Source organism: Ochotona curzoniae, unplaced genomic scaffold (genome assembly GCF_017591425.1).
Source record: "Ochotona curzoniae isolate NIBS_2020 unplaced genomic scaffold, NIBS_Ocur_1.0 scaffold_2476, whole genome shotgun sequence".
Lineage (NCBI taxonomy): Eukaryota > Metazoa > Chordata > Mammalia > Lagomorpha > Ochotonidae > Ochotona > Ochotona curzoniae.
The window spans coordinates 6,919,929-6,944,194 of record NW_024467095.1 but is presented as its reverse complement, the minus strand read 5'-3'; the positions used below and the strand labels follow the sequence as shown (position 1 = coordinate 6,944,194).

Sequence of the window (24,266 nt, the reverse complement as noted above, 5' to 3'; positions counted from 1 at the left end):
TGTTTAATTAATAAACAGTTGCTAAAAATGATATCTTTGTTTCATCCTGCATTTTTCTACTTTGTCCTCACCTGTCCATTACATACCACATTTCTTTAATTAATGCAAATTCAAGTCAATTTTAAAAACTTAGCAGGGCGTCTGAACATAATTGTTGGGGAAAGTAGGGAACCCAGAGTTACTACTCCCTGAATTAGAAAAATGAAGGCCCCTCTGTGTACCTAAAGCTGGGCGTCCTACCCCTCGCCATGATTCAGAGCAGGCTAGGCAGGCTTTTCTGTGCAGTGGGCAACTGACATGTGCCAGCTCCCTTTGTATGTGCTTTTTATCACAGGAAGTGGATTCTAATGATAATTGCTTGAGCTGTTTAATTAATATTCATGGCACACGCCTCTTACCTTACACGGTCCTCATTCTCTGTGTATTTAACTAATGTGCCATTTTGCCTGTCTTTTTTTGGCATGAGGAACCATGATTTTAGAGGTTCTGCAGCAGGGAGCAGCTGGGGGAGGAATGAATATGCAGACCCAGCGCCAGGATTAACATACTGATGCAGCTATTCCGAGAAGGGATCTTTTGAGGCAGGTTAAAAGGAAATGCCAAGTGGAGCCAAAGCAGACCTTACACTGGCACAAGATGCCAGTCAAGGAGGTGTGTGGCTTCATTCTGGTGGATTTTGCTTTTGGGTTGCCAGCTGCGTCAAGCCAGCTGCTTTAAGCACAACTAAAGGAAGAAAGGAATATTATGAATATGTATTTAGCATTTGAAAATCTGCCAGTAATTTGTTAAGCTGAGAATACTGACAGTACTATATAGATGAAAATCAAACCTTAGTGTTCTAATAGGAAAATATCCTTCCTTCCTTTGCAGAATTTTTTTTTTTTTAAAGATGGTACCTTTCCTTTTTGGATAATTTTCAGAAGACTTGGGAAAAATAATTTGCACTCTTTATGAATATAATATTATCAGATATAATTGAATTTTAATGCGCAGGTTGCTAAAATGAATTTGGGTGGACGTGCTGTATAACTACTTAAAAGCTGTATGAGTGTAGATTTTGCAAAAGGAGGAATTACCTACCAGAAGTTCAATGGCATCCCACAGCGGACGTTCATATTAAGACCTTCTTAGGCAATTTAATCCTCCTCTCCTTCTAATTCTCTCCTATACCCCATGTTTAGCACTTATTTTTATGTTCTCTTGACTGATTGTTATTACCCAAAGACTCCCCTGACTTGTTTTCTGTGAAGCTTTCGGATGCTGTTTGAGAGAAAACAGTGTTTGGAGCTTTGATTGATGTGAACCACCAGGTGCACGTGGAAGCATGGTTTGGGTCATGGCTTTCCAGGACCCCTCTGCTGTGTGCCCAGGATCCCACTGTAGGTTTTAGGTTCCCGCCCTCTATTCGGAGCTTCTCATGCTTCAGAGGCGCTTGGCACACATATGAGAGTGGAGGTCCTTGGCAGCTGGGGCCAACGGCTAAAGCATCTCGCTGAGACGGTGGGCTCTTGAAGTTCTTTTAAATCGATTTCACATCCTATAATGAAATGCATTCATAATTACTTTAACATAACAATATTTAATTTTCTAATCATCAAGTGAAATTGATCTTTAGGAGGGCCTGTCATGTTTCAATTCAGGCTTCCTGATGTTACCTGTATGTGCAGTTTTGGAAATCATGGATTGAACTGTGGCTTTGGAGCAAAATATTTTAGCTTTGTGTTTGAAATGGACCTGGTGGATGCCAGTTATTTCAGATCCTATGGTTTTAGATGGACAGGGAGCAGCTAATGTCCGTTTTCTCTTTAGTATGGTGAAAAGAGACTAGATTGAAAGTGCACAGCAGCCTGAGTTCCAGACCTGGCTGGCCAGTGTCCTGTGATACTGGAAAAAAAATCCTTTAGCAGCCTGAGGCTCATGTTCCAAGAGAATGCACTTTAAGAGATAAAGTATCATTTTCCAAAGTGTTTTGTGAAGTTTGACTTGCAAAATATATTTCTTTTTGAAACAGTTGATTTTAGAGGCAGAGAGGGAGGGAAATTCATTTCCTGGTTGCTGGTTCATGCCCCAAATGCCTTTTGGAAGCTGGTTGGTCTGAATCTAAGAGCACAGAATGCAGTCCAGGTCTCCCACATAGGTGGCAAGGACTCAGTACAAGAGCCTTCCATAGTGCGCTTAAACAGGAAGCAGGAATTGGACAATGACCTCTCGCATTCTGATACTGGATGAGGATACATTTGACTTATTGCTAAGCACACCTTAACTGCCGCACCAAATCTTTTCCATGGAAAAGATGTCTGAAGAGCAGTGATCAAGAGTTGGGATGAGAGGAAAATGGGGAGCTGTTTGGACATCTGCTACTAAAGTAGATGATGATGACTTCAAGAGACCTAATTGGAGACCCATGGTAATGAGTGAGGAAAGAAGGAATGAGAGATTTCCAGAATGCTAAGACTTCAACAGTTTCTTTAATATTTGACTATTTTTAAAATGAGAGCATAGTGCAAATGTCATAAGCAGACAAAATTTAATGGTGCTTTTTAAAATTTTATGGTTTTTTTTTTTTTTGGTGTAGTAATGTGACTTGGATGTAGGGGAAAATTAGGGCATGATTACAATAAATGAAGATCAGTGAATGAGATCAACATTCTTCACGCTTGAGGACCTCTGTCGGAAACTTCTTAGCCTTCGTTACTCCACTTGCTGCCCTATTTCCTCTGTGTCCTTCTACGATATCATTTCCTGCTTGTTGAAGATTGCATACTAAAGGAAAAGCATGACACTAACGGGAATTTGAAAATGACCTACTCTCCTGTTGAGCTGATATTTCATTTAGCTCAGGTATAAACTAAAGTCGTCATCTACTTTGGTAGCAGATGTTTTAATTACAAAAAATGTTAGGTCCTCTGGATTATCTTTTGCATTTACTTCCATTTCGCTCATGATCTAACCCTTAATTTTGCCTTTCTTTACTCTTTGTGTTTTTTTTTTTTCCTAAGAACTTTACTGGGGAGAGTTTAGTTTTTAAAACTAAACTTATAGCTGCAACCTTGCTGCATTACTGGAATCCACTGAGTAATCTCATTCACAACCCATGTGGGCTTTTGAGCCAGAAGTTTAATTCCCACCTATTTGAGCAAGTTTGATTTGTTACGTCTTGGGAGCTTGTCACACAGAGCTAATTCTTGCTCGTAGACCAAGACTCGTGAACAGGAGTCAGAACCGGCAAAGAGATACAGTCACTTTAGCTGGTCCAGGTTCAAGTGTGGGTGAAGGGAGTGAGGGGTGTAGGATCATGCCCAGAGTCCAAGATGGTACTCAGTCATGACGCATGGTAAGGGCACATGAGAAGACTTAGCAAGCAGGAGATAAGGCAAAGAGAAACAGGGAACTTGAGTCTCAGACTAGCTGGCCTATGAAGTTGAGGCAGGCTTTGCTGGCACCTGCCCTGGAACACTGAGGCAAGGCCTCTGTCTGAAGACTGAAAGAGGTGATATTACTCAGAAAACTGGAAGCAAATCTGAAAGCAGAAGAACCTTTATAATGTTTAAAAACCTGGATAGCATTTTAAATAAATGAGATAGGTCTGGAAATGAAAAACATCCATGAAAAGTTACGTGTAATGTAAATTTTAGTCTATGATTTTTTGGGGGTGAGGTGGGTAAAAGAACATTATTTTAGAGAAAGGGAACTTGGAATCACGATTCAGATGAATGATCTAAACATTTTATAGGGACAGATAATTTTGTTTACCTCTTGCTTCCTTCAATCGTGGGAGGGTGGATGATTGTTTGGTAATAAATGCCGGGATGACAACATGTTGCTGGTACTCCTGGAAAGAGGAAGCTTAAGCAGCAGCATGTGAGTGGTTAATGAAAAACTGATCCTGCTGCCTGGGTTTAAATCTGTATGGCTTCAGAGACATCACTGAACTTTTTCTTCTGTGTCTGTCTCGCCAACTGTAGAATGGGGATGGTAGCAGTAATAAGTCTGTTGGGTAGTTTTGAGAATTTGATGAGCTAATGTTGGAGAGGCATGTAGAACAGGCATGTATGAAAATATTTTTTGAGCAAGTAAACAATCAAAAAAGCAATGACTGTCTTAATAAGGATAGGATGAAGAGATGTTGTGTAATTTCCTATGCAGTTAATCTAGGATCTGGTTTATTTGGCTGGTGTTTTTACCCTCATTGATAGTGTTTTGGCAGCTAGGAAATGTTATGCTGTTTCTCCTCCCATCCCTGCCACACACTGAAAAAAACCACATCATGCTTTGTCCAGGTCTCTCACGCAGTGTGTTGGTTTCTTAATTTAGACAAAGATTTAGAAAGTTTAGTCACTCAAAATCTTACTAGATCAAATCCTATTACCCAGACTCATTATTTGAAGTCTGATAAACTTTTTTTTTTAATGTGACTATCAGGCAGAGACATCTATACATTCCTTGCATCAAAAGTGAGATATTTGGGCAAACTGGTAGACTACAAAATCCAGTCTCTACACAGCACATGCAGTTCACCTCCTTTGGTGTAAGAGGAAGGGGAAGAGAGGTGGGTTTCTGTGCTCGCCCCCTCTGTGCTTACCCTTGGGCCTGTGTGTTGGTGCAAGGCCTGGCTGATATGAGAAGAAACACTCAGCCTCACACTACCCTGAACTTAGTTTTCTTGAATAGTTGTACTGTATGTTTTATGGGATTCTTATTAAAAAAAATAATTCTTCCTGATATTTCTTAGAAATAATGAGAGGATTTCAGAACATCCAGTTTTAAATATAGTCTGCAAAATCAAGACTTAGGAAATGTTTTGACAGATCTGTGAGAAGCTAAAATTACATTTTTCATTTCTAGATTATCCACTTAAGATTTAAGTAGTCAGGAAGTCAGGATACTAATTCAGAATTTAGCTAATGGAATCTGTGGAGATATATATATATCTTTCAATGTTTATGGAAGTATTTCTTACTAGGAAATCTGAATGAATTGGAAGCATTGCCTATCCCTTAGAGGAAGAAGGAAGAAGAATAACTATGACAAAGTGTCACTAGCACATATTTATTGAAGGTCCTAGAGAAGCGTCCTGGAACTAAAGAAAGGTCACTTCTAGGAATCCAGCCACTCCTTTTTGCAAGAGCAGACATTGTGCTCAGTATCTATTACAGTGTAACTTATAATAGCTCTAAATCAGATTTTTTTTTCATGGAGCTGGATAACACATAGTAACAGTAATCATAATTTTAGTATTATAAGCAGCATATGAATTTGCCACATTTAAGCAAACTATGGAAAAAAGGCATGTATTATCAAACTTTGCAGTTTCTGTCCAGATGATTGGTAAAGAAGGGTATCCCAATAGATTTGAGTTCTCTTGTGAAAGGGATATTGATTTCTGATAATGATTTGTTGATGATATTAGCTCTTTGAAATTTGCCCGTGCTAGATTTGGTATTAGACATCTGTCACTCGTCTTACAGCTGAAAAGGAACTTACAGTTCAAATCCATTAATTTATAAATGAGAAAAATAGACCCAAAGAGTAAGCTCTAAGCCCAAGAGAGCAACAAATCTGACTGCTAGGTCTTCTCCAGGAAACAGAGTTGCATGCTGCCAGAAACACAGTGGATTGAAAAAGAGAGGAACTCTGTTGCACGTATGGTCCTGGGAATACTCTATGTGGGAGTTTCCAGCAGTGACAGTTGAAAACCTGGAATTCTGGAATGTTGAAGGTACAACATTTCAGCTGCAGAATAGAAAAAAATGAGAATATCAAGAACTATGTCAAGGACCGTAATCAAGTTTCTTCATTCTTAGTTTGAGGAGCATTATGGATTAGATTTGTTCATTAAACTAGCCATCTGGTGACATGAAGTAATTACCCTTATTGGGTGATAACATAAACATTGTGAATGAATCACACTTGCCATGTCACTTTCATTTTTCATGATGACTTATTATACTCATCGATTTATTACCACGCAGTAATATACATTATTTTAACAATACTACCTGAAACCCAGAGTGAGGCATAGACATTCATGGTCCACTGGAAAGAACTGAATGCCAGCTAAGTGGTAGCAAGGTAGCTGCTTGGCATCAGGTCATTTCTGCTGTTATAAACTTTGGAAAAGAGCAGAACAAAGAGTCATGTTTGTGCAGATGTCTTTGTGGGCTAGGGTGAATTGTCTTAGTGTGCCATTTGCCTTGTAATTAGCGGGAGCTCAGCTGCTCAGTCGTGATCAGAACGCTGTGACACTGAAGGACAGTGCTTGGATGGGTGACACTGCTTCATGCATTCTGTGCATTTTTAAATCACTCGTTGCTACTTGTTGAATGACTTTCCTTCTCTGGCTTTAGAAGTCTTTTAGATTCTTGAATAAATCTCTCTACTGTCCATATGAAAGCATAAATGCAATAAAATAATTTCATACAATTCTTTTTGTGAGTGTAAGCACAAGGAGGGGCACATCGCACAAACGTGGAGGACAAGACTTGGAACGCTCACAGTCCTTTCTGCATTTCATGTATAAGTGCCTGGGTTTCAGTCTTGGCTCCACCTCTTGTTTCAGGTTCCTGCCCGTGCATGCTCTGGGAGGCAGCAAGTGATGGCTGAAGTGTTCAGGTCATCCCACCCATGTGGGACCCTGTAATGGGTTCCTGGCTTCTGGCTTCAGCCACGTGTAGCCCTGGCTGGCATGCTGGGTTTATGTAGTGTGAATCTGTGGGTGAGAGGCTGACAGCTCTTTTTCCCTCTTTCGAACAAAATAAAATAAATGTGAGCAAAGGAATTACTATTAGTGAAGTAAATGGTCTGATGTTCATATATTACCAGTCTAAACCTGGAATTTAGATACTTAGAAAAATATGTAATACTTTTCTCTTTTATTCTCTTAGAAAAACCTTTGAGGATTAGTGGATTTTTGTTGTTATTCATAAATATCTTGTAAGCTGAAATAAATGGCAGTACTCTGCAAAATTCTCCTAAATTCCTGCTTAATAAAGTTACTGATTAATTGGAAAACAGCATGTACTGGTTGTCTTAAACTCCGTGCTTTTGTTACCAAAAAAAAATATATATATGACGTTTTATGGTTGGCATTGCAGCATAGTGTGTAAGGCTGCTTGCTGCCAACAGTGGCATGCTATGTGGGCACCCCTTGGTGCTCCTGCTGATTCATATCTGAGCCTAAATGGCTTTCCTTCTCTGGCTTTAGGGCAGTTTTTTAGGTTCTTGAATAAATCTCTGTGCTGTCCATATAAAATCATAAATGTGATGAAATAAATACTAATATGAACTATGTGATAAAAAAAAATAATAAAATGAAATAAATAAACCCAGTCATGTCAGATAATGGCTCTGGGCAAAGCAGTGGAAGAATGGCTCAAATCCTTGTGTCCCTACCAGTCCTCGGGAATCCAGGTGAATCTCCTGGATTCTCCAGGTTTTGAGTTGGCCAAGCCTGGCTTTTGCAGCCGTCTCGGAAGTAACCCAGCAGATGATTCAGAAAGTTTGGAAATCATCCAGTATTTATTACATACCGTCTGTTTTTCAGCTGTTTTAATAAGAACGATGAAAGAAGCAGAACAAGCAGGGAAGTGTGACAGTGCCCAATCTTTTTAGGAGTTAAAATTGGTATTTGTAAAATTATGAGCCAGCAAGGTAATTGTATGTGTTTATCTATTCTATTTGATTATAAAATATGTTACATTTTAACTTCTGTATTAAATACATGTTGTAAGCTGTATTTTTCAGCTCTTAAGAAAAAAGGGAAGGAAGAAAAAAACGACTAAAGAAAAACATTGTCATTTTCTTTGCCAGGAATGGAGATTGTTTTGTGAGCATAGGAGGCAGCTCTATGAGGCTAACTGTCAGGTCCTGGTTCATTCTTCCCTCTGTCTTTTTATTAACTAATATTAGTTTATTTTATTAACTAACAATAAATATATTATTAATTAATAATTGACTATAACACAGAGAAACAGAAATAGAGGAATTATCTGAGGATGTGGCCATTTGGGAAAACATTATAGGCATCCTGATATTTGAGTTTAAGTTTCCAAATTTCAACAACAGAAAGAATGCTTTCTGTTGTAGTACTGTATTACAAATATATTTCAGACAGAAGCTAAAAATAAAATTAGAAAATTTTACTGATCCCAAGACAAATTATCTAAAGACGAATACTTATCTTTGGGTACTCGTTTCTCTGTCTGTGTTAGCTAAACTTCAAGTTGGAGTGAATTGAGTCCTGTGTGTTGGAAGGGTGGCTTAGGTGGCTGCATTAGACGGAGCACGGTGAGATGGCGTCAGAGATAGACAAGAGGATATGACAGTCTAGGCAAGAGAAAAGAGGGTGAAGAGACTGAGGACAGGGCAGATGGGGGGAAATGATCTGACTAGATGTTTCTGAGAATACAAGCTGTGTTCAGACTCGAATTGAACCCAGGATGAGAGCTGCTCTGAGATGAACCCAGTGGAAGAAGCACTTACGACTGTGGTTAGGAATTTGTATTCCGGTCTGCCACTTTCCAGCTGTATGACTTTTGGACAAGTGACTTGAGTCATTTAATCTCCACTTGGGCAGGATAATAACACAGTCCTTGTGAAAATTAAGACAGCGTATGTAAAGCTTTTAACCATTGTTGATTATCTTGTCCAAGTCCCGTGAATGCTTGCCATCATTGTTACTACCATTTGTGGGAAGAAATCAAGTCTTCATGCCAGTGAGAACCCTCAGCCATGTGGCAATCATTACAGGAACCCTGTTTTTTTTTTCAGGAACCCTGTTTTTTTTAATAATTTGGTGAAAATAAAAATCTGTTTTATGTTTATACTTTCTTATGTTTATACTATGATCAAAAATAATAGAAGCAAACCAATGTTGTCATTTTCTGTCTGTGCTTTGAAAACAATTGCTACCTGTTCTCTTGCGTGTGTTCTCTTGTGTAAAGTTTGAGTATGTCACAGTGGTTGTTTCCAAGAAAGAGAAAATAGAAGACAAGTACATCACGTTTCTGTACCAGAAAAAGGAGAAAGGGAAAATGGGGGGTGGTGGAAGGGGAAAAGGAGTTCATTAAGTTGCTAATGCTCTGTGATGGGATAGAAAGAGTATTTCCTGTGACGTTGAGGCAGACTTTATGCTAAAAATCTGTTCTTCCCAGTGCTCAGCAAGTGATGTTCCCCCTCCCCTTTCCACCCTGAGTATATCTTTTCAGCAGCAAGATTCCTATTTTGTTTTCTCTGCACCTGTTGATCTGTCTCATGTTACATTCCCCGTCATTTCTAAGTCATTCCTGCAACGAGGCCTGAAAAATAGCTGCTTTTAATGGTTTCTGGGTTTTGTGTCTGTTTACTTTTCATTTTTCAGGAGGTGTTGAAACAAGTAGTCCTGTGGTACTAACTCCTGTGATGACATGCCTCTCTGCTTATTCTCCCCGCTCCTGGTGAATAATGTGGCTTGCATGGGAGCGCCCTTAGCAGTGCGGTTGCCTGGAGCGTTGTGAGACTTGGTGTATTCAGCATGGTGGTTTGTCTTTGTTTCCTTTCTTGACATTCAAGACTCCCAGAGTGTGCTTTTTTGTGTATCAAATATAAATAGAAGATAAGGATATTGCAACAAATTTTAGAATCTATTGAATTGTATATAGTGGGTTTTTTTTTTCCAGCATTTTCTTCCCAACTGTTACATAGAAAGTGTTCTGTAAAAATTCTGGAAATAAAAGGAAATATAATCTAGGGGAAAAACTACATCAGTTATGTTGAGTGAGAGGTTAACATACTTAATAAATTTATCACTCAGGTTTTCATTACTAAATGGAAATACCTGCAACAAGCTGCTTATCAAGGGAAGATTTTTATTTCTGTTCATGATTTTGGAGACTCATGGGCAACCCTATTATTTTGGCAGATGGCAACAGAGTCCCAGTGTGGTGCAGAGCATCACATGGCAAGAAGAATCAAAGAGGAAGGATCCTCTGGTGAGCCAGGAAGCAGAGAGAATGGCTGGGCGTGACTCTGGCTTTTGTAGCCATCTGGCTTATGTGAGCCATCTCCTGAGGGCATGGCCCCCATGACATCAGAGCATTCTGTGAGGCCCATCTCCTGGATACCATAGTCGCATTAAGTTTTCATACTCTTGATGCCATCAACTTATGGCTTTGGGGTTTAAAGATCACCATATATTTGGTAGACTTGTCCCTAACTGTGTAAGTAAAGAAAGAGCATTTATTTATCTTTGAAATTCCAACAGAGAAAGTAGGGTACAACATGAACCAGTATTTCCCAAAGAGTAAAACCTAGAGAAAAGCAACATGAAAAATTTATATATCTAGTAATAAAATTTACTTTGTTCTTTTTTTTAAGACTTATTTTTATTGGAAAGTCAGATATACAGAGAGGAGGAGAGAGGAAGATCTACTGTCCTGTGATTCACTCTCCAAGTTGCCACAATGGCCGGAGCTAAGCCAGACTAAAGCCAGGAGCCAGGAGCTTCTGCCCAGTCTCCCATGTGGGAGCAGGGTCCCAAGGCTTTGGGCCGTCCTCCACTGCTTTCCCAGGCCACAAGCAGGGAGCTGGATGGGAAGCGGTGCTGCCGGGATTAGAACTGGTGCCCATATGGGATCCTGGCTCGTTCAAAGCGAGGACTTTAGCCTCTAGGCCATGCCGCCGGGTCCGTGTATGTATTTTTAGAAAACTGTCTTACCAATTTGAAAATATAAAACCAGCTATGTTGACGGTCAGCTGGCCAACCAGAGACACTTGTGTGATTACAGACGGCTGCCAGTGTCTGACTTGGGGAAATAGTCCTAGGTGACCTCTAGAGTGCTGACTGCTGCACTGGATGCAATGCAAAGCCAACATGCAGTTACTAGGTTTGGAACTTTGAAGCCAAGGGCTCATTTCTAGTCACCGGGCAGTTAGAGCAGCCGAAGCCCGCCTGGTGGCTTCCCATGTGGCTTCTCAGACCCCCTCGCCCAGAGGGAGATGTGCTTCTCCAGCTGCCAGCAGCCCTCTTTCTGGAGAGCAGTTTCCTTCTCAAAACAAAAGTAAATTAGTTCTTGAACTCTGAGAATTTAATGCAAAATAAAACCTAACACAGAGTTAAATCTGATTTACTTATCTAGCTGCTTCTCTAGCCCCAATTTTTATCTTTTAGGGCAAATTCTTTTGCTTTAAGTGAGCAAGTAAATTAATAGAATGGGTAAGAAAAATAGAATAAATACAAAATGGACTCATTTTCTCATGTAGTTTTAACTTTAGAGTTGTGTGGGATGGCCATGTTCAAAATCATGGCAAGGTGCTTTGCTACGTTTTGGTTTTTCTTAAAGGCATGCGCAGAAGAATCATTGTGAAATCTAAAAAAAATTTGGTGTGAGAATGAACTAGTATTTCTCAGAAAAGCTGACTCTTCTTGGATTAAAGGTTTTGCATTATATTCATAATTCACTGACTCATTTTGATACTATTTTAAGTCATTCTTAATGGCATACTCTCTTGACTACCAGATGTCCTATGAAGTTGTCTATGCTTTTGGCCATACCAACTCACTGATCTTTCTTCTTGGAATTTGACTTTTGCTGTACCTCATCAATCTTCCCTAGATTCTTATTCTTGATGGGCCACAGTGCCAACCCTGACACCTTGCTGAATTCACCTGTGAAACATCTGATGCACGCAACTCCCCAGACTAGTGTTATTACAGGTACCCTTCTCTGAAACAATTCCTCCCGGTGCACATTTTATGCAATACTCTGTCTTCATCACATCTCTGTTCATGACTGCTGAGTGTCTTCTCATGGCCTGCCACATACAGCATTGGAATTCTTTCTGGGTGCTGCTTGAACCCTCGTGTTCTTATCCTCTGCTCCTTCTCAGCCACCCGGTACCCCAGTCTTGTTCTCTTGTGTATGCTGAAATGGCCACCTACCATTTGTGCCCTGTCTCCTTTCTACTCTCATGTTCAAATCATCTCCTGTTTTCAAGTCTCAGAAGATGGATATCCCATTCATTATCTAAGAATTCGTGATCTTCCCAGTTGGAATATTTGCTTATTCTAGATTTTATCTGTTATCTCTCCGTTAATAGTCTTTTTTTTGGTCCTGTGGGTCTCTAAATTTCCACTCAAAGGAAGGGGCAGTCTCATTATTACCTATTTCCTAACCTCTGCGTATGCTTTGGCATCTTATTTTTTTATGAGCTCAGTGCAATATTGATAATTGAATGAGTTATTTAATATTTACTAAATATGGATGATACACTTAAAGATGTTTTGGAATGTAAATCTTTGACCTATTATGATTGTTAATAAATATTGATCTTACCTTTATTAGTTATTGCTATGAGTTTTAAATAAAAAATATCACCTGTCCAAAAAGCTAATGCCTGCCAGTATTCTGAACATTTTTTCTGTTCTTGCACATTAAGTAATTAACTTGCTTATCAGTTTTGCAGTATGTAATCTTTCAAAATCTAACAGCAAAGATTTCTTTTTTTTTTTTTTCTGTATACTTTCCAGTAAAGGGGAAGTAAATGAGCAGCTGGTGACTCAATCCACTTCAAGGTAATGGAAAAGTCCTAGCACATGTTGCTTGGCTGATGTGGTAAGGAGCCTTCTGGAACACTGCCCCTCTTACACCCCCACTTCCTTTGGCGTGGGGTCCATCCCGGTAACATGTCTTCATAACGTCCTGTGTGCAGAGCCCGTGCACAAGTCGAGCTTTGTAGGAGTCGCCTGTGTTCCGTTTGTTTCCCAGAAGCTCTGTGGGTTTTTAGAGGGTGGGAACTGGGTCTGATGCATTCTTTATCTGTTGATCAACAGAATGAAATATTTGTTGAATGGCTGAACATAGAAGCTATTCATTTTGGTGGTCTTTACTGTCCAGGCCGAGCTCAGGGCAGTCCTCTTTCCAAAGATTTATGCTGAAAACAGACTAGATATGATTTCCTTCCACTAATAACTTTATTCAGTATTCAAGAAATGTGAATACCTTGAGAGTAGCTTATTATATATAATTTGTTTTATATTTGTTTATATAAATTTGTTTTTCTGGTAGCATTCAGAATTTTGTGCAGTGGACCTGGCATGATAGTGTAGTGGTTAAAGTCCTTGCCTTGCACGCCCGGGATCCCATTTGGGCGCTGGTTCTAATCCCAGCTGCCCTGCTTCCCATCCAGCTCCCTGCTTGTGGTCTGGGAAAGCAGTGGAGGACGGCCCAAAGCCTTGGGACTGTGGACCCATGTGGGAGACCCGGAAGAGCTCCTGACTCCTGGCTTTGCATTGCCTTAGCTCCAGCCATTGTGGTCACCTGGGGACTAAATCATCGGACAGAAGATCTTCCTCTGTCTCTCCTCCTCTCTGAATATCTGATTTTCCAATAAAAATAAATACATCTTAAAACAAAATTTTTTGCAGTATCTAAAAAATTAGTGATTTAACTAATTAGCAACCAGATTAACCAGACATTTGCATATGAACAGTGATGAGAATTGATAAGGGGTGGTGCTTGGTAGTGAACATTCATTTTTAGTGATTTATCTATTCATTTATTTTTGTTTATTTTTTAAATGCAAGTGTTGTGATGAGTTGTTCAACAACCTTTCAAGTAAGTTGAAAAAAAAGTGATATGTGCTTTTTTGAAAATTTGTACTTCGTTCGGTGGGATTAACCTTAATATTAAGTGAAATGATTTAGTTGTTTGAGTAATGAAATGGTTTGAGTAACTGTAGTTGTTTAAGTAGTTATATAACTGATGATTTGATATATTTATTATAACCACTATGCTTATTTTCCGATCGCTCAAAGCTGAAATGCTTCTGTTCGCTCACCGGGGTCTCTGATGTACAGGTTCCACCCGTGTGTGAGCGCCTTCTCCTTGACGAGCAGCTACGAGCCTGAGTTATTGAGTTCTCCAGTGGTCATGAATACACGTTAGGTGTTCACAACAATCGTTTTGGGAAGTAGAAATGAAAAAGACGCCCTTTGTTCTTACTCTTGGCCTTTTTCCCTTCAGGTTATGCATCAGCCCCTAAGGAGTGGTGAACCCTTTTACTAGTACTTTGTAGAAACAAATTATTTCACCAGAAAGAAAAAACATGGAAAAAAAAAAAGGAAAAGAATCCTCTTGTTTTATTGATGTCTCATGCTTGCTTTGTTCTCTCCTCTCTTTCTGTTTTGCAGTGAGCATGTTTTTGAACACGTTAACACCGAAGTTCTACGTGGCCCTGACAGGCACTTCCTCATTAATATCAGGGCTTATTTTGGTAAGTGGTAGAATCTTTCTTGTTAAAAAACTTGTTGATTACTAGTATGTGTGGTAGTATGTGTATGAGGAAAAAAAATCTGGAATAATAAATATCAGCAATGATCACCTGTCATATGTGTGTGTGTGTGGGGGGCGGGGGAGACTTCAGAGAAAAATCTGGAATAATAAATATCAGCAGTGATCACCTGTCGTGTGTGTGTGTGTGTGTGTGTGTGTGGGTGGGGAGACTTCAGAGAACTTTCACTATCCAGGTTACAGATTTCTGTGAAATAGTTGAATGGAAATGGAAGCAGGCATGTGTTTTGTTGAAAGAGAAAAAGCAAATGTATATAGCAAGAAATGTGAGATGAGACACATTTCTCTGTCATTCTAACATCAAAAAAGCTAATGTAAAATTTACATCGAAGTGACAAAATTAAGATCAGTAGAAATATAGCTGTTTCTTGAAATGTGTTGACATGATTTATGGCAATTGTAATTTTTCCCCTTCTATTGTTTTGTCAACATTTGCATTTACATCTTTATTGTTTCCAAAAAAATTACAAATAGGCAAAAGCAGTATCATTATCATCCATGTGGCTCTATCAACTTTTGTTCTAGAATAATCACAGGTTGGCTGAGTTGCAGCTTCTTCAGTAGCCCATTTAATGACCTGAAGTGAAGCCCATCTACCATTCCTGGTGGCTAGTCTAGTATAATTAAATGACTATTAAGGAGAAAGAGATTTTAGAAAGTTTTTTTTTTCAGTATATATAATGTCGTGATTGTTGTCATAGCAACAGGCACAAGAAAAATATTACAGACCTGCTATTTAGAAAAATAAAAGATCAGTAGGGAAGCAGTGACATTTATGGCATGTGAAACAACAAGCCTAAGTGGGCCTAGAGTAATGGAGGAATTTGAAACGTGGACCATCGGGATCCAGGACAAGACAGCACAGATGAGTGGGGGGGCACAAGCCTGTCAACAGATGACAGGGGTGCAGCCAGCGTGGGTGCATCGTTTTGTGATCAGACCATATCAGAACTTTGTCATATCAGCTGTTGAACTCCAGGCCCGGGTTGTTTAAAGTTGTTACTGCTCCAGGAATGTGAAGCGTTTTTTGCAGGAGTCCTTCCAAGAGGGCTACATGGGTAGGGATCCAGACAGAAGCTCCAGCACTGCCTGTGGAGACCAACACAAGGCACGTGGAGCGTCTAAAAGCTCCTCCTTAAAATGGATTGATTTAGGTACATGGGACAATGTGTAGCACACCACATTGCCTTTTGCATCCTGATCTGTCCACCGTGCGTTTCTCTGAGATTGTGCCTATCCTGTAAACGCACGACCAACATGAAAGGCCTGTGCACATGTGTTCATAAAACTGAGACTGGTCATTACTTTATTTCATGTAGGATTGTATTTTATTCTGATTGTGCCCTCCCTACTTTTAAATGTTAAATTTTTCCTTCTGAAATGATGGTGATAGAGGTTATGGTGGTGTTATTTTGCTACTACAACTTAGCAAAGAAAACTGGAGCACTCCCAGGAGGGTTTTCAAATTTGGTGAAATGGGACTGACATGATGACTCAGTGGCTAAGCCTCTGCCTGCAAGCGCTGATGTCACATATGGGCCCTGGTTTGTGTCCCGGCTGCTCCACTTCCCATCCAGCTCCCTGCTTGTGGCCTAGAAGGGAAAGTAGCAGAGGATGGCCCAAAGCCTTGGGACTCTGCACCCACATGGGAGACCTGAGACCTGCAAGAATCTCTCGGCTTCTGGCTCCTGGCTTTGAATCTCAGCAGCAGCAGCCACTGTAGCTACTGGGGGAGTGAACCAACAATAGAAGATATTTCTCTCTGTCTCTCCTTCTCTGTGTAAATCTTTGTTTCTAATAAGGATAAAATCTTAAAAATTGGTGGGATACAGAAAAATTTTAATGCAGTGAAAAACCTACAAGTCTGAGAACTGCTGGCCTCTAAGAGATCTAGACCTTCAGAAATTTACCTCTCTTCAATCTGTGGAGGAACAATGCAAGTTGTCCAAAGGAGAAACACTGAGCAGATTGGAGTCTACCCGGGGCAGTGCCTGGAGAAGGGGCAGGCTTCAGATGCCCTCTGAAAGGCTCTTTAATCCAGAGGATCCAAGATTGAGAAAAATGATCTGAGAAGGGATTTGCTGGAGCAAAATTGGAAGAAACTGATGCCTTACTGGAAAGCTAGAGGGAAAAACTGGGGTGAATGGTGAAAGCAAAGGAATGAATTGCTCACTCTAAAGGTTTCTAATTTGGTTAAACAGAAGACTTGCATTCAAGGCAATATAATTAGCATTTAGAGTTAGGTAAGAAGCTATGTCACTACATCAAGGATCGTGCAATTTCCAGACAAGGACAAAGGTAGATAAACATGAAAAGTGAAAGTGATGGAGCAATGAAGGTCAATTCCATTTACACTGGCAATGAAACTGAAAGTTATGACAATTGGAGTTGCAAATGTCCTAGGATTTATGGTCATTTGGCCCTAATCCTTCCATTTATTATTTATTTTTGGTCTGTAGTAGCAAATGAGTCTTGAGGGGCCAGGATGGTGGTGTGGTAAGCTAAAGCCTCTGCCTGTGGCACCAATGACCTATCTGGGCACTCGTCTGTGTCCCAGCAGCTCCATTTTGGATTCAGCTCCCTGCCTCTGACCTGGGAAGGCGACAGAGGATGACTGCTACCTCAGGCCTCTTCAATGGATTGAAGAAATTCCAGACTTGGAAAATGCTTTCATGTGCTGGACAAGTTGTTTTTGAATTGTGTGTTGAAATTGTGGCAATCTTTTTAGGATGTGTAGTTTCTGGAAGGAAGGGAGAAGTGTTAAGTGTATTAAAAGTTATCATCTACATTGAAAAATGATATCTTAACATTTTTGTCCCAATGGATCTTTGGATTTGTTTTTTCATTAAACAAAAAATCTGTACTTTTTGGGTGTAATTTGGTGCTGAGACGGTGGCCTCAAGGCAGGCTTTTGTACCTTGTTTCAGGGGATGTTCGCGTGAGACCCCTGCCCCACATGTGCCAGGTGCTGACCTAAAGCCTTTGCTGTGCTGACCCCTTGCTCATCACAGCCATGGGATGAAGTCATTGCCAGTGTTGTTTTCACTTAAACAGCAGCCAAAGCAGTAGACAAGGCGAGTTAGTTAACTTGCTAACCAGTGGCATGGTCCCATTGGCTTGCACAGGCAGCCAGTACTTTGTTGTCGCTTTAGATTTATTTTTTCATTGGTAAAGCAGATACACAGAGAGGAGGAGAGACAGAGAAGATCTTCTGTTTGATGATTCACTTGCCAAGTAACCGGAACAGCCAGAGCTGAGCCAATCTGAAGCCAGGAGCCAGGAGCCTCCTCCAGGTCTCCCACATGGGTGCAGGGTCCCAAGGCTTTGGGCCATCCTCAACTGCTTTCCCTGGCCACAAGCAGGGAGCTGGGTGGGAAGCAGGGCAGCCAGGATTAGAACCAGCGTCCATATGGGATCCTGGGCGCGTCAAGATGAGGACTTTAGCTGCTAGGCTCCCGTGCTGAGCCCACAGCCTGTGCTTTGTACATTCATTTCCTTGCCTCTCTGGTGAGGTTCTCAGGTGTTTTTCTAGCCTGCTGAACAAATGGCAAGTCTGGATCTTATTATTGTGTTGGTGTCGGTTCACAGGCTGTAGAGTGGTTACTGGAGTGTGGCTTTTTCCTTCTCGCTCTGGGGAGGTAGGCCCAGTGGTCACTTTCCCTTTTGACTCGGGGACGGTGAGGTGCCCAGTGGTCACTTTCCCTTTTGACTCGGGGATGGTGAGGTGCCCAGTGGTCACTTTCCCTTTTGACTCGGGGATGGTGAGGTGCCTTCGGCAGCAAAGGGCTTTCTCTGGAGCTGCATGAGCACTGCTGAGCCGGGGCGGCCTTCCCCTGTGTGTGGGCAGTGCAGCTGCTGCGGGTCCCCGCTGGGCTGTCTTGTACATTTGCTTTGCAGTACTTTCGGGTAACAGAGCATACTCCCGACTGGCAGGAAGCTTTAAACAAAGGAAAACCTATCATGTGGGAAGATTTTGAGAAGGTCTTCTTGCAGATGTGAGTTTGTACAGAGGGCAAAGTAATTACAGTGTGGGCGTAGCTCTTTGGTAGCTGAGGCTGCTGGGAGACCTTGGTGCTATGGGGAAGACGCCCTGCCGGACGCTGCAGTGACCCCGGGGTGAGGGTTCTTTGCTGCTCATGCATTTCTGGGTGAGGCAGCTCTGAGCCTAAGGACCAGCTGTTTTGTCAAGTAACTGTGCGCTTAGCAGCTTGTTTGCTGGCACCAGGGACACAATTACCGAGCTGCCCTCCCCTGAGCAGTATGCTGAGAACCTGCCTTGAATATTCCAAGTAGAGGGTGGCCCCAGAGGCAGGTGGTTGTTTTGGGACCTCTGGAATCCTGTGTAGACACTCAAGTTCCCTCGGAGCTTAGGAGAAGAGGGTTGAAATGATAGAGCCACTACTTCCTCTATAAAGAGAAAGTCGGTTAACAAATACATGTAGAAACAGAAATCATTTCTCAAGTAGTACTGTCTTTTACAGTAATGTGTTTAAAACAATTAAATATTCTCATGTAGATCACTGATTGTTCATCCCACAAGCTGAAATCTAGTGATTTTGTTAAGCTGTCTGTCTTGGGTTCTTGTTGCCCGACCCATCCAGGCAGCTCTCTGCTTGACTTAACCGCAGCCTGCTCCGCACAAGCCTTCCTGCACCAGTCCCGCCATAGTCCCGGGAGCTGCACCTGTCACCACAGCCCCCAAGCCACTTCATCTTTAACTTACCAAGAAGGCTTTGCCTGATCTGCTGGGAGTAGCCTCTGCGGTCAGAGTTTACTTCACTGGGGAAAAAAATCCCTTCTCCCCTTTTTTCTTTTTGAGAATGGTAAGGTAAATATATGGAGAAAATGCTCTTTTTCATTTACCCAAATGTCAGCAGAAATGGAAAAAAAAAGTGTGTTATGTTGACATCCATGCATAGATCCCCCTCCTTAGGAAGAAGCGGGCACGCAAGTCCCTGTGCCTTTACATTTGCACACGCACTCACACGGAAACGCACCCAGGAATCATGTTTTAAAAGATTTATTTATTTAAATTAGAAAGGTAGATATGCAGAGAAAAGGAGAGGCAGAGGAAAAGATCTTCTGTCCACTGTTCACTCCCCAAGTGGCTGCAACGGCTGGAGCTGAGCTGATCAAAAGCCGGGAGGCAGGAGCTTCTTCTGGATCTCCCATGTGGATGCAGGGTCCCAAGGCTTTGGGCCGTCCTCAGCTGCTTTCTCAGGCCACAAACAGGGAGCTGGATGGGAAGTGGAGTGGCTGGGATATAAACCAGGGTCCACATGGGATTCCGGCAGATGCAAGGCAAGGTTTTAGCCACTAGGCTATTGTGCTGGGCCCCCAGGAATAACTTTTTTTCAAAAGTCAACAAAAAAGATTGAGACTTGAAATAGTAAATTTAAAAAAAGCAGCCCATGGATAGAATATTTTAAAAAGTATGTTTGGTAGAGAAAATGCTGATTGGATAGGAATCTTTAGTAACGAAATCATTTTATTGAATTCTTGCCTAATGTGTTACTCTGCTGTGTGCTTTACATGTATTATTCCACTCAGTTTTTGTTGAAAACTTAAGAAGTACATTTGTAATCAGTGCTTTATGCCGCTAATAGGCATAAAGGTTAAATAATCTGGCCGGGGCTACTAAGCAAATTCATAAGGTTCAGATGAATTCTTCCCAACCGTATCCTCCATCCTCTCCTGTTCCAAAGTAAGAAGTGTCTGTTTAATTCTTTTAGAAATTTATTAATTTAAAAACAGAATGACAGAGAAACGGGGGAGGGGAGATAAACACACATACAGAGAGAAACAAGAGATCTTCCATGCTGTGGCTAATGAACCAGATATTCCCCAAATATGCACAGCGGCTGGAGCTGAGCCAGACCAAAGCCAGGAGCCAGGAACTCGGGCCGGATCTCCCATGTGGGTGGCTGGGGTCCAGGTACTTGAGACCTCACCTGAGTGCATCAGCAGGGCTCTGGGAAGCGTATTGAAAGTCGATATCCTAGGCTGTAGCCCAACCTCCTCTGCCACAGTGGCCACTCATCCATTTTTTTCATTCATCTAAAGAACCCAGACTGAGCTTAAGATAGCGTTTTGATTATTAAGGGGTATGAGTTATTCAAATGGTAGAGATTCTGGAGCTAAGAATAAGACAGACGGGGAAGCTTGACAGAAGGGCTCTTGGCGTGTGAGAAGCAGCACATACCTGCCAGGCTGTTTCAGTTAGGAAACCTCTTTGGTCTCGAATGCAGAGCAGAGAGGCTGGCGTAGCGGGAGATAGCAGGGGAGAACAGTGTGACTCTCCTGGCCTCATCAGGCCGCAGCTCCGTGGATCCACCGTTGGAAAATGCACGGCAAAGAGACCTGTGACCTCTGGCGTTGGAGGGATCAGATTAATGCTTGGAAATGGCAAAGAACGAAGAGGATGCTGGAGTCATTGGCAGATCAGGACACCAAGCCTCCTTTTCCAGTTTACAATGGAGAGGCTAGAGAGCCGTGCAATTGTAGGTCAGGGTAGGAATCGCCACCTGTAAACCAGTAAAGCTCGAAGGAGTAGGCAGTCAAGTGTGGCCCGGTTACTTGGCTAGGTAAGAATGCAGGGAGGAATAAAGCTAAATTTCCACAGCTTTCTCGTGGCATCAGCCTCTGTCTGGGAAAGTGGACAAGAGCAGGTGTGACGGTTGATGGTATTTTTATTTCACCAAACCCATAGAAAAGGGCTATACAGAGAAGAAAACAGGGAGAGGGAAGAAGACAAACAGGAGAGAAGCAGAGGAGACCGCAACCTTCTCTGAAAGAGACAGATGTTCTTATGCCAGTTGGCCACAGATCAGTGTCCATTTACTCAATGTGGATCAGGGACCAACACTGAAAATATTTTCTTATGTGATCGCTCATCATTTTCTCCCTTCCTAGAATAGCTTTATCGCAGGGACCATATCTGTACTACCGTGTGCCGTGTGGCTATAATGGCAGCGTAAATATTTAGTGAATGCACAGAAGATGCACTGAGTGAATGAATGAACTGAAAGTGTCCAATTAACACAGGGAGCTTTTTGTTTAAAGTGATGGATTCCAAGCATCACTCCAGACCAGTTGAATTAGAAGCGCAAGAGGAAGCACCTGGAGGACAGCTGCTACCACAGTGTGAACTGGCAGGATGGGGAACAAATGACTCAGTCTGGCCTTGCCCAATTCTCAGTAGTCTTCATGACTTCAACCCAGGAGAGTGGTCCTCTGTTGCAGGCCATACTAATTGAGGCTACAGTGGCAAGTCTCATTCTGTGAACACATAAGCATCAAGTGGGGATGGATGCCTGTTGGCCTTGAAGAGAATTTGAGCTCCGCACTGCTTCTCAGGTGGCCAGGAAGGGAAATGGAAGGGCATGAACACAGTCTTTCTAGAGTCCCTACAACTGTAGGCGTGACATTGGCTAAGAAGGCATTGGTTGAGATCTGGCAAGCAAATAGGAGATCAAGAGCCCACATGGTAGCTTAGCTAACCAATAGTCTGAAACAAAGCACATAAAAACTGAAACACAAATGTTACGTTTGTCGTGAGAAATCACTAGGAACTTCAGGGTAGAAGCTATAGAGAAAAGGATATACCCAAGAACCCCAAAAGGAAACTAGAAGCTACAGAGATCATTATAATACATGTCGATGGCCTTGGTTTATCTCTTTGAACCCCAGCTTTATGCCTTTTGCAAAACAAATAGGCAAAAAATCCAAACAACGACTGGTTTAGCACCAGACATATGTTTTAACACTTGTGGCAGATGTTTATCCTAGCCATTGCAGCTGGACATACATTTCCCGATAATTTCATATTTCCCTTTAAAACTCTACAAGTCAGTTATATGCTTTCTTCTGTAATATTATGATCTGCTTTCTTAGGAAGCACTTAGTCAATTTTTGAGATCTGCTATCTGTGTGTTACTTGCGGGTTTGATGCAATTGGTAGTAGAGTTACTAGGATTTTGCCAAGTGGGTATCTTGAAGCACGTTTGACTGTAAAACAGGATATGGGGTAGTCGCCGACTGGAGATGTTTTATTGGAGAAATAAGCATCTTTAGGAAAGATTTGGGTCAGCAAGATTTGTAGAAAGGTTTTGTTTGTGATCCATTTGCCAGCATTGCATTCTCTTCCTGAATAGGAAGATGACACAAGTTTGCACCTTAGACCACCTACCAAGCTGGATCTCTCCTCCAGCCCTCCTCCTCCGTGCCCCTTGGTCATCCTTTCTGCTTCTGGGAAGAGTAATACAGGGGATAATGAGCCATTGGAAACAGCTTTTGCTAGATAGAGCTTTTATTTTTTAAAAATATATATTCAGTTTCATTTTAAAGGCAAATTTATAGAGAAGAAACAAAGATCTTCCATCTGTTGGCTCACTCCTCGTATGGCTGCAATGGCTGGAGTTGGGCCAATCTGAAGTCAGGAGCCAGAAGCTTCTTCTGGGACTCCCACATGGGTGCAGGGTCCCAAGGCTTTGGGCCGTCTTCCACTGTTTTCCCAGGCCACAAGCAGAGACGTGGATGGGAAAAAGCACTAGAGAGAACGTTTTTAATAACATGACATGCAAATTTATATCTTAATTTTTCTGGTTCTCTCTTAGATTAAAAACTGTTTTATTTCTTTGAGGCAGGCCCACTAAGCTACAAGCATGTCCAAAAACTACTTCTAAAATCCGAATTTGCTTATGAGAGCTTTCCTGTTTACATTATAGGTGTGCACCAGGGAAAAGGATTCAAAGTGACACCAAATATGTGCGCATTAGGTAACACCATCTGCCCATTTGGATCCGGGCAGCTTTTTAAAAATACTGCTCGGTGCTTGCCCACAGCCTGACATATTTCAGAGTAAGAGAACGACTGTCATCCTGAGCCCTGGAATGAAAAGCCTTGGTTTGAAGTTTCAGATTTCACGTTCTTCTCTCCCTCCCCTAGTTAGTTGTTTCTAAGGTGTTTGGCTTTTCAAAATCTGTTTTGTTTTTTAAGAGTTGGGCCTTCCTTTAGAGTGTTCCCCATGTGCCACGAGGACTGATACTGCTGCCGTTGGATGGTCCTTGAAGACCCTCCTTTTCCCCATCAGACAGCTATACAAATAACCTGCTCTTTACTGTGGCCTGCCCCTCCACATCAGAAACACTAATGGGTGGGAGGCATTGCAGTGCACACTCTAGTTCTGGCTGTTGCAGGAACTTGAGGAATGAACCAACAGATTAAAAATTTCTCACTCTCGCTCTCTGTCATTCTTCCTTTAAATAAATTTTAGAAATAAAAGAATATTGGATGGAAGGCCCATTCTGTTATAAGTGTCTAGTTAATGTGAGTCATGCCCTAGGATGAGTTGTCTGCTTACATTTGATGGACTACTTCTGGATAAGTCTTTATGGTTAGGAAAGCTCACGGGGAAAGTGCCAGAGGACACTCAGGATTTGAAAAGCAAAATGATAGACTTTTTTTGGGTTTCTTTACATGAAGCAAGGAAATTACAAGAAAAAGTCTTTTTGAAAAATATTTGGAGATCCTTTGTCTACTGGGTTCAGTATTCAAACGGCCGCAGTAGCTAGGACTGGGGCATAACCTTGCAGTAGTGGAGGCCAAATCTTTGTGAGCCTGGAGCACAATCTGTGGCTCGTGTAGAACACTTAGTGCTGCTGTGTGAAGCAATGAATGAACTGAGGCCTGGCAGTGGCACAGTGTGGAAAGCAAAGAGTTGGAGTGAAGATCTCCCTGCCCCGCTGGTAGTTAACAGCCACTGCCGGTAACAGAGAAGATACTGTGCTAATCTGAACTGTAGACCGTCTCATAGCACTATGAGTTACATTGCCCTTGGGAGACATCTGCACCCTAACAGAATGTAAGTTTTGCCATTAATTCAAAAACTACATAGTGTCAGCTAAACTAGCAGTGTTAAATGGTGTTGCAAGAAAAATT

The 24,266-nt window shown here is 41.7% G+C and overlaps 1 protein-coding gene across 10 annotated transcripts in view; it reads left to right on the top strand.

Annotated features, from left to right (window-relative positions):
• ST7 (suppression of tumorigenicity 7) overlaps window positions 1-24,266 on the top strand; it is a 185,257-nt gene that overhangs the window by 72,008 nt on the left and 88,983 nt on the right. For 9 of the 10 annotated variants that reach the window (XM_041002393.1, XM_041002396.1, XM_041002394.1 and 6 more), the window contains exon 2: window positions 14,168-14,250. In XM_041002393.1, the coding sequence (XP_040858327.1) occupies window positions 14,168-14,250 (83 nt within the window). Of the gene's footprint in view, window positions 1-12,568; window positions 12,574-14,167; window positions 14,251-24,266 lie in introns of those variants that run through there. The other variant, XM_041002401.1, reaches the window with a different exon arrangement.